The sequence below is a fragment of the Rhinatrema bivittatum genome, chromosome 10 (assembly GCF_901001135.1).
Source record: "Rhinatrema bivittatum chromosome 10, aRhiBiv1.1, whole genome shotgun sequence".
Lineage (NCBI taxonomy): Eukaryota > Metazoa > Chordata > Amphibia > Gymnophiona > Rhinatrematidae > Rhinatrema > Rhinatrema bivittatum.
The window spans coordinates 126716652-126729713 of NC_042624.1; the positions used below are offsets into that span (position 1 = coordinate 126716652).

Consider the following 13062-nt stretch of genomic DNA (forward strand, 5'->3'; position numbering starts at 1 on the left):
CTGTGGTTTGAGTTCTCTATACTTTACACACATTGTTAAATTTAAACCGGTTTGATGTGATTCCTGTCATGAAAATCGGTATAGCAAAATAATAAATAAAAATAAAATAAATAAATATGGTACATTTTGTCACATGTCCAGGGTTATTGTGTGGAGTTTCTATGGTCTCGGGTTCTAGGAAACAGTTTCTTTGTAACCCTGGTGAGTGAATTCACCCTGGAGGGAGAAATGAGTGACGGGAGGTGAAAGTCTGATGCCATCTTAAGCAGGGACTTGGGATGTGTGCGGAGCACTATCATAGCTAACTTCCTTAAGCTGCGAGGGTAATTTACATTTCAAACCAGTGAGGTCAATATCAACACACTTCCATATAATATTCTCCACAAGTAAGCTTCTTCTTGTTATTTATGACAAGGCGATCTTACATAGATACCAACCAATGATTAAACCAGGGAATGGTCAAAATTGATCAGGTTTCTTTATCTGATGACCCATGAATCAACAGAGAATCTCTTTTTCAGTCTTGTCCAATTCTAACGCTATGTAACGAGTGACTGTCCCCTCTCATACCCCTTACCTAAGTGATCCGAATCCATGCTGCCTTGACTTGATACCAGACTCTGCACCCGGCTTGGATGCTGCCTGTTGGTCCCTGAAGGAGGACAGAAAGACTGTTAGAAACTGGTCATCTATCTGCCATGAACCAATGCTGGAGTAGATGAAACATTAGAACACTCACCCCTCTTTCATCTATCAGAGCACATCCTTCTGTTCCATGATGACCTACTCCCAGCCCTGCTCCACTTCCTACTCCTTGGAGCCCTTCCCCTAACCCAGCTTCATATTCTGCTCCAAGGAGATCTTTCCTCACCCCAAGCAGCAACTTCATGGAGGTGGTAGAGGCAAAAACAATAATGAAATTAAAGAAACTAAGGAAAGCGTAGTTGCTTACCTGTAACAGGTGTTCTCCTAGGACACTAGGATGTTAGTCCTCACATGTGGGTGACATCATCCAATGGAGCCCAGCACGAAAAACTTCTCAAAGTTTCTAGAAGCTTTGACCAGCAAACTGAGCATACCCAGCATGCCGCTATCTGCGCTTCCACACAAGGTCCCCCCCCCTTCAGTCTCATAACATAGAAAAAATACGAGCGAAAAAAATAAAACAAACTGGAAAGAAAACCCAACTCCGTGGGATGGCGGGCGGGATTCCTGAGGACTAACATCCTGCTGTCCTAGGAGAACACCTGTTACAGGTAAGCAATTGGGCTTTCTCCTAGGACAAGCAGGATGGCAATCTTCGCATGTGGGTGAAAACCAAGCTCCGAGCTGCCCCCATTAGCAGGTGAGACCAACAGTTACTGAACAAAGTACCAACGGGACAACAACTGTGGTGCTGTTGGTCGGCAGGGGACGGCCTGGATCCCACCAGGGGTACTAGGCAGGAAGAGCTGGGTTCAGGTCTGGAACAAATTGTGCAGGACGGATTGACCAAAGGCACTGTCCTGTCGCTCATCCTTGTCCAAGCAGCTGCAAATGTGTGAAGAGAACTCCACGTTGCGGCCCGGCAAGTTTCGATGACAGGGACTGCTCGCAGAACAGCCACTGATGTCGCCATGGCCCGCACAGGAAAATTGGTTCTTACCTGCTAATTTTCGTTCCTGTAGTACCACGGATCAATTCAGACCATGGGTTGAGCCTCCTGTCCAGCAGGTGGAGAAAAACCAAAACTGTGAGGGTATCCTATATCAGGATAAGACCTACCCTACACCCCCCTTCAGTATAAAGTACTTTCAAAGCAGATATAACTTCCCAAAGATCAAGCAAGCAATAAGAAAAAACTAACAAATTGAACAAGTGAACAATTGAAAGGATTCTGTATGAAGAAAAACGCTCTTCCATACAATTTTATTTTCATCTGGTAGATGCTTCCGGTGCCTTTAGTAATAGTAGACAACAAATCAGATAATTGCAAAAACCTGTAGAAAAAGACAGAACATTCGAGCGGACGTATCAGATCTAGTACAGGCGGGTGTCTGGACTGATCCGTGGTACTACAGGAACGAAAATTAGCAGGTAAGAACCAATTATCCTTTCCCTAAGCTTCCCTAAACAGGGTGGGACCGAGACAGTCTCGCTCGAAGAACCTGCCGCCTGAAGGAGCCAAAAATGGGAGCCTGCATATCCAGACGGTAATGACGAGCAAAAGTATGCAGGGATTTCTAAGTATTGCTGCCTTACATATTTCCTGCGGAGAGACCGACTGACTCTCCGCCCAAGATGTAGCCTGAGACCCTAAGGAATGAGCTTTTAAGCCTTCCGGCACGGGCAGACCTTTACAGATGTAAGCCGACGCAATGGCCTCCTTTAGTCAACGCGCAATGGTGGCCTTGGAAACCTTATTACCTTTATTTAGCTCACTCCACAGAACAAACAAGTGGTCAGAGACCCGGAACTCATTTGTAACCTGAAGGCAACGCAGCAAGATTCGTTTCACATAGAGGCGCCGCAGATCACCCCCAGCTGTATTTGCTACTTCTGACGAAGAAAAAACGGAAGTTTCACGGACTGATTGACATAAAAAGAAGACACGACCTTTGGCAAGAAAGAGGGTACCGTCTTAAGGGATACCCCTGAATCCGAGAAACGTAGGAAAGGCTCTCTGCACGACAACGCTTGGAGCTTGGAGATTTTTCTGGCTGAGGACACCAAAAAGACGGTTTGGTGTCCTCAGCCAGAGCCTCACCCATAGCCCTCCTTAAAGGTTCAAAAGGAGCTTCGCGGAGAACCAAGTTAAAACACCACGAGAGACAAGTAACCCGGACCAGAGGATTCAAGTGCTTGGCTCCCTTGAGAAAACGGACGACATCTGGATGAGCCGCCACTGAGTAACCGTCAATGGTATCTAAGAGAGAACCGAGAGCGGAGACTTGCACTTGCAAGGAAATGAATGACAACCCCTTGGCGAGACCGTTCTGGAGAAAAGAAAGGACCTGGAAAACCGGAGCCTTACGAGCCGAGATACCCGAGGTGACACACGCATTTTCAAAAACCATCAATACTCAGACATAAGCAAGCGAGGTAGTCGGCTTCCTGGCCCTCAATAGAGTGGATATAACTTCTTCCTTATATCCTTTCTTTCTCAATCTCCGCTGTTCAAAAGCCAGGCCGCTAGACAGAAGCAATCCGCCTGATCGAAAAATACGGGACCCTGCCGAAGAAGATGCGAAAGATTTATTTATTTATAACTTTTTTTTATACCGAGGTTCAGGTAACAGAGTTACTAATCACTTCGGTTTACATTCCAACATCAAACAAAAATAATGACATAAGATATGTCTTACAATGAACAGGGAGGAAAACAACTTGGATACAAATAACTTGGTAGAACAAGGTGTCAAAGTAGGAGAAACTGGACTTGTGGGGCCTAGAACCACTGGAGTGGGGAAGGCTGACTAAGGGAGGGGTAGAGGATGACCGATGACGTAGGCCAATGACGTAGACCGATGACCGAAGCGTTGGGGACCATCGTGGCTAGATTCACGAGGTCCGCAAACCATGGTCTGCGAGGCCATTCCGGAGCCACTAGAATGATAGGCCCACAATGAAGCTCGATTCTTCGGAGTACTTTGCCCACTAACGGCCAGGGTGGGAACACGAATGTTGCGGGGCCAGGGAAGGACCAGGGTGTCCACCCCTTCCACGCAATGTTCCCATCTGCAGCTGAAGAAACGAGGAGCTTTCACATTGGTCATGGTGGCCATCAGATCCAAGTGAGGGGGACCCCACCTGCAGAGGATCAGGTTCATCACTGCATCTGACAATTCCCACTCGCCTGGGACTAACCCCTGGCGACTGAGGAAATCTGCTTGAATGTTCTCCTTCCCCGCAATATGGGATGCCGTTAAGTGCTCAAGGTGACATTCCGCCCACGCGAAGAGCCTGCTGGCTTCCAGAGTAACTAGGCAACTCCTGGTGCCCCCTTGTCAGTTGATGTAGGCTACAATGGTGGAATTGTCCGAAAGAACCCCCACCGCCTTGTGGAGGAGTAGGGTAAGGAAGGCCTTGAGAGCCAGTCGGACCGCTCGAACTTCCAGTCGATTGATGTGCCAGCGAGATTGGGTTGGAGACCAATACCCTGAGCAGACTGGGTCTGGCATACTGCTCCCCAGCCGGAGAGGCTGGTGTCCGTTGTTACCACGATCCACTGTGGTATCAGAAGGGACATCCCCTTCTGAAGATGGGCACGTGATAGCCACCACTGCAGTTCTGCAACGATAGACTTGGAGAGCGGCAGGGGCATCTGAAACTGTTCTGATACCGGTTTCCAGTGGGATAGCAAGGCTTTCTGTAACAGATGCATATGTGCAAAAGCCCAGGGGACCAGATCGATAGTGGAGGCCATGGACCCCAGAACCTGGAGATAATCCCAGGCCACTGGCAGGGCAAGAGAGAGAAAACTGCGCACTTGGCCCCTGAGTTTGAGCAATCGGTCCTCCGGAAGAAACACCCTGCCTACTCGAGTGTCGAATCGCGCCCCCAGGAATTCCAATGTCTGGGAGGGTTGAAGCTTGCTCTTGGGAAAGTTGATGACCCATCCCAGAGAGGTCAGACACGAAAGGACCTTGCTGACTGCCAGCTGGCAAAGAGACTTTGATTTGGCCCTGATGAGCTAATCGTCCAGGTAAGGATGGACTAGGACTCCGTCTCGACGCAGGGTGGCCGCCACTACCACCATTACCTTGGTGAAAGTGCGTGGCACCGTGGCAAAACCAAAGGGGAGTGCTCGAAACTGAAAATGTTGGCCCAGTATCTTGAACCGAAGATACCGCTGGTGATTGCAGTGAATCGAGATGTGTAAGTAGGCCTCAGTCAGATCGAGCGAGGCCAAGAATTCTCCGGATCGAACTGCCGCTATCACCGCCCTCAAGGTTTCCATCCGAAAATGGGGAACCTTGAGAGCCCGGTTGACGTGCTTGAGATCCAAAATTGGACGAAAGGAGCCCTCCTTTTTGGGTACAACGAAGTAGATGGAATATTGGCCGGACCCTTGTTCTTCCACTGGGACTGGGACTATGGCCCCCAGTTCCAGCAGCCTGCGCAGGGTGTGTTCGACCGCAGGCCTATTTCGACTTCCGCAGGGGGAGATCAGGTGAAGATCCGGTAGGTCTCGAGCAAATTCTAATGCGTAGCCTTTTTCTATCACCTCTAGGACCCACTGATCCGTCGTTATGGTGGCCCATTCCCTGAGAAATCAGGAAAGTCTTCCACCTAAGTCTCGAACGGAGGAATAAGCCGGCCCCATCTCATTGAGAGGAGGACTTGGCGACTGTGTGTTGCTGGCTACTATCCCTGAAGGGCCGATGTTCCCGAAAGGAATGAGGCTAGGATTGAGATCGGGAAGCATTACCCCTCGGGAACAAGCCCCTTGTCCTGGTGGAAAAATGTCATTGCCCCCTAAATATAGTGCGAGAGGGTAAAAAGGACTTAGACTGTTTCAGGCAGTCCTCCGGCAACTTATGAACCTTATTTTCTCCCAGGGATTTGATAAGTTGCTCTAAGTCCTCACCAAAAAGCAACTGGCCCTTGAAGGGAAGGGTTCCCAACTGCGCTTTGGAAGAGGCGTCCGCAGACCAATTTCTCAGCCAGAGGATGCACCTGGCCGAGACCGCGAAGACCATTGCCTTGGCTTGCACTCGCAGATCGTACAGGGCGTCCAGGGCGTCCGCCTCTGCAGACGGGAGGTCTTGGGTGCTGAGTAATTGTTGAACCCACCTGAGGCTTGCCCGCTGCATGAGACTGCTACAGATTGTCGCCCAAACTCCCAAGGACAGGACCTCAAAAATGCGTTTGAGATAAAATTCCAACTTGCGGTCCTGGACATCCTTTAGAGCCGTAGCCCCAACCACCGGGATGGTTGTGTGTTTGGTAACCGCCGTGACAGAGGAATCTACCTTGGGCATCTTAAGTAGATTCAAGCAGTCCTCAGGAAGGGGGTAGAGCTTGTCCATAGCCCTCCCCACTCGGAGTCCCGCCTCAGGGGACTCCCATTCCCTAAGGAGCATCAGCTTATGCATAGGGTGAAAAGGAAAAGTACATGGAAGAGCCCTAAGTCCCGCCAGGACCAGGTCCATGTTGGCAGGCATTGCAGCCGTAACCGTATCCGCCAGGGGCAACTCAATTCCCAGTTCCTGCAAAATGAAGGGAATGAGCGGTTCTAGTTCCTCCTTTTGAAATAAGCATAAAACTCGAGGGGGGGGGGGGTTAGGAAACAGCAGGTCAACATCTGTATCTGGAATTGGGACCGGCGACGGCTGTGGCGGATCCGGAGGCGGCGGGACCCCTGGGATCACCCTAACACTAACCGAGCCCTGGCCCTCCGGAGCCTTCGTAGGGTGTGGAGGAGAAATTTGCGGGTGTTTTGGTGAGGGGAAGGGGGTCCAGGAACAGAGCTTCCTCCTGCTATAAGCTGACTAAATAGGACTTGTGCATAAGAAGCACAAACTCCGCGGAGAAACAAGACTTAGACTTCCCCGGGGGGGGGAGGGAAAGGTCAGGCACCCCCTCCGGGGCATGAGGGGGGCTCAAATCCGGAGGAGAAACTAAAAAAAATCAGGTTTCCAAGGTGGCCAGGCCATTCCCACAGTTTTCTGGGCCGGGAATGGCCTGGCCACGCGGCGGGAACTCGCCCATGGGTAGATATGGGCAAGGGGACCGATGAGGGACCCTCCCCACCCGGTAGGCACCTGAGCAGAGGCCTCCGCGGGAAAAACATGTGGCAGACTCTCCACTTGCTTTACAGGCGCTGGAACGCGGCATCAGCGCTGAAGAAAAAAAATCGCTAAAAAAGTAAAAACAGCCGAGCTGTGCAGGGCTGAAGTCAGTCAGCGGAGGCAGCTACTGAACTCTGCACGCTGCCGGAGCTGTCCACAGTTCTTAAAAAGTTACAAATACAACAAATACAGCCCTGCTTGTAGCCTTTTTATTTATTTTTTTAAACTGCTCAGCTAAGCCAGGGGAAAACCACTCCCTGAGAGGGTCCTGTTGTACAGTGGAGAGCTAGATAATGGGGGAGGGACTGGACCACCAGTATCACCCCAGATGTCACCGGGAAAAAGGGGGCATAGGATGGGCAAGCCCCCCCCCCCCCAGGCTCCCAGCAGAGCTGAGAGACCGAACTGTCTCTGTGAGGAAAAAATGGAGAAAACTTTCAAAGTCCTCTTTTTTTTTTTTTTAAACAAGAATTTAATCCTTGCTTGATCCAAATCAGAAGTAAAGAAAATACCCAAAGGAAAACTAAGGGAAGAAGAAGAAGGGGAACCGTAGGTTCAGCTGCCTGCAGCTGCTGGAGACAGACGAATACTGAAGGGCTGCAGGGTAGTCTCTGTCCTGATATAGGAGACCCTTTCAGTTTTTCTCTGTCTCCACCTGCTGGACAGGAGGCTCAACCCATGGTCTGGACTGATCCGGGTACGTACAGGGAAAGAGTGAGCTTTTACTCTGCCGGCCAGCGGAAGGCCTGCTTGTGCATAGCAGAAGGCAATGCAGTCTGCAGCCAGTTGGATAAAGTCCCAGCCTATTAGTATGGAAGGACACAGAGCTGCAGCCCAGAGTATGAAGAGCCCGGTCCCCTGGGTGGGAATGAGGCCTAGGAAAGAAGGTGGGTAAAACGATGCACTGATTAAGGGGGAAATCAGTCACAACCTTAGACAGAAACTTTGGGTGTGTGTACGCAAGACCACACGATCATGAAAATACCTCGTGTACTGCGGGTACGTAACAGAGGCCAGCAGCTCACTGACCCTACGAGCCAAAGTAATCACCACCAGAATATAACTTTCCAGGTGAGGAACTTCGTGTCACAGGAACGCAGCGGCTGAAAGGGAGGATGCATGACCCGCCCCAGGAGGCACCGATTGCGATGGGGAACCCAATGATGGAAAAACAGGAAAACACGATACTTTAGAGAAAATAAGAAAAAAAGTGAAGCTCCACAAATCGCGAGGCAACTGCACCACAGAAAAGAAGAGACTGAAGGGGGACCTCGAGTGGACGTGCAGATAGTGGCATGCTGGGCATGCTCAGTGTGTTGATCTCTACCCCCAGTCCAAGCAGCTCCTCCTTGCTCCATTGAGTGCCTCTCCTAACCCAACATTTTCTCCTGCTCCATTAAACCCCTTCTCCAACTCAGCACCTTCTCCTGCTCCATTTAATCCTTCCCCAATTCCAGCACTTTCTCCTGCTCCATACTCCTCACTCTATCCAGAACCTCTTCCTGCTTCAAATCCATCACTCCATCCAACACTTTATGTCCGGGATGGCATAGAGTCTAATAGGATAAACATCCTGCACGAGAACAAAATGCACAATTGAATCTTTATGGGTAGAAATCCCTTGTGTGTTGGGGAAGACTATAGTGATAGGGGTATACTACCATCCACCTGGTCAAGATGGTGAGACGGACAGTGAAATGCTAAGAGAAATTAGGGAAGCTAACCAAACTGGTAGTGCAGTAATAATGGGAGACTTCAATTACCCCAATATTGACTAGGTAAATGTATCATCGGGACACGCTAGAGAGATAACGTTCCTGGATGGAATAAATGATAGCTTTATGGAGCAATTGGTCCAGGAACAGACGAGAGAGGGAGCAATTTTAGATCTAATTCTCAGTGGAGGACAGGATTTGGTGAGAGAGGTAACGGTGGTGGGGCCGCTTGGCAATAGTGATCATAATATGATCAAATTTGAATTAATGACTGGAAGGGGGAGAATAAGCAAATCCATGGCTCTCGTGCTAACTTTCAAAAGGGTAACTTTGATAAAAAGAGAAAAATTGTAAGAAAAAAACTGAAAGGAGCAGCTACAAAGATAAAAAGTGTGCAAGAGGCGTGGTCATTGTTAAAAAATACCATCCTAGAAGCACAGTCCAGGTGTATTCCACACATTAAGAAAGGTGGAAAGAAAGCAAAACATTACCGGCATGGTTAAAAGGGGAGGTGAAAAACTATTTTAGCCAAAAGATCTTCATTAAAAAATTGGAAGAAGGATCCAACAGAAAAAAATAGGATAATGCATAAACTTTGGCAAGTTAAATGTAAGACATTGATAAGACAGGCTAAGAGAGAATTTGAAAAGAAGTTGGCCGTAGAGGCAAAAACTCACAGTAAAAACTTTTAAAAATATATCCGAAGCAGAAAGCCTGTGAAGGAGTCAGTTGGACCATTAGATGATCGAGGGGTTAAAGGGACTCTTAGAGAAGATAAGGCCATCGCGGAAAGATTAAATTATTTCTTTGCTTCAGTGTTTACTAAAGAGGATGTTGGGCAGATGCCCGTTCCGGAGAAGGTTTTCATGGGTAATGATTCAGATGGACTGAACCAAATCACAGTGACCCTAGAAGATGTGGTAGGCCTGATTGATAAACTGAAAAGTAGTAAATCACCTGGACCGGATGGTATACACCCCAGAGTTCTGAAGGAACTAAAAATGATATTTCAGACTTATTAGTAAATTTGTAACCTATCATTAAAATCATCCATTCTACTTGAAGACTGGGGGATAGCTAATGTAACCCCAATATTTAAAAAGGGCTCCAGGGGTGATCCGAGAAACTACAGACCAGTGCCAGGGAAAATAGTGGAAAGTGTTGTAAGCATCAAACTCACAGAACATATAGAAAGACATGGTTTAATGGAATAAAGTCAGCATGGCTTTACCCAAGGCAAGTCTTGCCTCACAAATCTGCTTCACCTTTTTGAAGGAGTTAATAAACATGTGGATAAAGGTGAACCGGTAGATGTAGTGTACTTGGATTTTCAGAAGGTGTTTGATAAAGTTCCTCATGAGAGGCTTCTAGGAAAAGTAAAAAGTCATGAGATAGGAGGCGGTGTCCTTTCATGGATTACAAACTGGCTAAAAGGCAGCAAACAGAGAGTAGGATTAAATGGGCAATTTTCTCAGTGGAAGGGAGTGGGCAGTGGAGTGCCTCAGGGATCTGTATTGGGACCCTTACTTTTCAATATATTTATAAATGATCTGGAAAGAAATACGACGAGTGAGGTAATCAGATTTGCAGATGATACAAAATTGTTCAGAATAGTTAAATCACAAGCAGATTGTGATAAATTGCAGGAAGACCTTGTGAGACTGGAAAATTGGGCATCGAAATGGCAGATGAAATTTAATGTGGATAAGTGCAAGGTGATGCATATAGGGAAAAATAACCCATGCTATAGTTACACAATGTTGGGTTCCATATTAGGTGCTACAACCCAAGAAAGAGATCTAGGCGTCATAGTGGATAACACATTGAAATCGTCGGTTCAGGGTGCTGCGGCAGTCCAAAAAGCAAACAGAATGTTGGGAATTATTAGAAAGGGAATGGTGAATAAAACAGAAAATGTCATAATGCCTCTGTATCGCTCCATGGTGAGACCGCACCTTGAATACTGTGTACAATTCTGGTCGCCGCATCTCAAAAAAGATATAATTGCGATGGAGAAGGTACAGAGAAGGGCAACCAAAATGATAAAGGGGATGGAACAGCTCCCCTATGAGGAAAGACTAAAGAGGTTAGGACTTTTCTGCTTGGAGAAGAGACGGCTGAGGGGGGATATGATAGAGGTCTTTAAGATCATGAGAGGTCTAGAACGGGTAGATGTGAATTGGTTATTTGCTCTTTCGGATAGTAGAAAGACTAGGGGGCACACCATGAAGTTAGCATGGGGCACATTTAAAACTAATCGGAGAAAGTTCTTTTTTACTCAACGCACAATTAAACTCTGGAATTTGTTGCCAGAGGATGTGGTTAGTGCAGTTAGTGTAGCTGGGTTTAAAAAAGGACTGGATAAGTTCTTGGAGAAGTCCATTATCTGCTATTAAGTTAACTTAGAGAATAGCCACTGCCATTAGCAATGGTTACATGGAATAGACTTAGTTTTTGGGTACTTGCCAGGTTCTTATGGCCTGGATTGGCCACTGTTGGAAACAGGATGCTGGGCTTGATGGACCCTTGGTCTGACCCAGTATGTTATGTTCTTATGTTATGTTTTTAATCTGTTTGCCATGCAGAACCTCTTCCTTCTCCACTAAATAGCAAAACCTCCTACATCATTAATTCTCTCTAAAGCCTAACACAACATCTTGCTCCACTCCCTTCCCCAACCTAGCATTTTCCCTGACACTATCAAACCCTGCACGACCCCGGCCAGGCCACCACCTGTTACAAAACCCACCCCAAGCTAGTACCACCTCTTGCTCAGTTGAACAATCCCCAAACATGGCATCTTTTGCTTTCGCTAAGCCCTTCCTTCCACCTGCACACCCTCTTCCTAAGGCCCATGCCAAGAGCCTGCTCTCTCTGTTTCTTTAACCCACCTGTGCTGCTGTGGGATACTGAGGGAACAGAGTCTGCCAAGCTGATGGCAGAAAGCACTGCTGGTGAGTTGCACTGCTCAGATGGGGATGCGGTCTCCACATCCACTGGATCATGTCCTGTATCTTCCACCATGCTGGTCTTTTCAGCCACACAACAGCCTGCCAGGGAAATCTCCTCTGATACCTTTGAAACAGGAGATGGGAATGGAGAGAGGGAGAAGGAAAATCACGGGGTGGGATAAAGAAAACGTTTTACTTTATATACTGTCTAAAATGTTACTTAATTGCTCATCTAAAAAGAAATAAGGTTAATAAAGGGTAACTGATCCATCACAAAAATAAAGTAGTAGTAGAAATCTGCCCACTGTCCGAGAAAGAGCATTATCCATTGCCGGACCTAATTTATGGGACTCCCTACCACCACACTTGAGGATGTAATCCAACATCAAAGCCTTTAAAAAAGGAGTCAAAACATGGCTATTTAACAACAATAGTGGACTTTGATTGTACTTATCTTTATTGCTACAGGTATTTATGATTTTATTTTGAAGTATAGTTTTAATTTCTTATTTTAGAAATTTTATGAAAAATTGATATTATGTATTTAGATTTTAAATGGTTAATTTTAATTTGCAAATGTGTTAATTGATATATGCCCAGGGATGTAAACCAACGTGATATGTTTTTACATGAATGCCGGTATACAAAAACTAATAAATAAATAAATAAATAAATAAATAAACAAACAAATAAATAAATTGCAGTCAACACAAAGAAGTGTTTGTAATAATTAAGAATGTCACTTCATTAAAAATCATTAAACACTAACATAAGACACTATTTCTGTCTAACCATTTTTACATATGAAGAAACGTAGTCTTATCTGCTACACCAGTCCGGACGTGTTGGTTTTCTCCCCTACGAGCAGACAGACAGAGGACACGCCTTTTCCTGGGACATCATCGCTAGTTGTTCCTATGCTGCAGCTCCAGCAAAACGCCATGAAAGAAAAAACTAGCAAAGGCTTAAAAACTCTTAAATAACATCTTCACAATTTGAAACACTTAACAAAAGGATCCTCCAAAGAAATGATGCTTCCAAACTTTTCTTGGATAAACGAAGTGAAAGAAAAATGAAATGAGGAAACGGAAAGTCCACTCCGTTGGTCTCTCAATCTCTGTAAACTGAGCTGCACCACTTCAAAGACTGCATAGGAGACTCCTGGATTAGTGTAGTAGGATTCAGGGAAAGAAAATTATCAGATAAGACTATATTTCTCCTTCCTTATCATCCTGTTACACCAATCCAGATGTGTGGGAAGTGCCCAAGTTCAATTTATCTTGGAAGGAGGAAGTTAGGGCTGCACTGAGAACATCCAGACTGAAATGTGTAGTGAAAGGATGCAAGAGCAAGTGATTGCCTTACAAATATCCTTCAGGGTAAAAGTGGAAGATTTGCCCAAGAAGAAAGAGCTTTTGCTAAATTTGAAGGGCCTCTGAAGGCTGCTGACTTTTCAATAAATAAACTGAATCAATTGCTTTTTTTTTTTTTTAAACCATCTGGCCCAGGGGAGCTTGTCTTGCAGAAAGAGCCAATAAACTAGAATGCATAGTATCAAAGAGCCTCATACTTTCATGAACTCGGGGAGGGGAGGAGAGTCGAGAACCCTTGAGGAATGGGGAC

The 13062-nt window shown here is 46.6% G+C and overlaps 1 protein-coding gene across 4 annotated transcripts in view; it reads right to left on the reverse strand.

Moving 5' to 3' along the window:
- SZT2 (SZT2 subunit of KICSTOR complex) overlaps window positions 1-13062 on the reverse strand; it is a 446100-nt gene that overhangs the window by 232614 nt on the left and 200424 nt on the right. For all 4 annotated transcript variants that reach the window (XM_029618788.1, XM_029618789.1, XM_029618790.1 and 1 more), the window contains exons 38-39: window positions 11380-11563; window positions 578-652 (exon numbers count right to left, since the gene is read on the reverse strand). In XM_029618788.1, the coding sequence (XP_029474648.1) occupies window positions 578-652; window positions 11380-11563 (259 nt within the window). The remainder of the gene's footprint in view (window positions 1-577; window positions 653-11379; window positions 11564-13062) is intronic.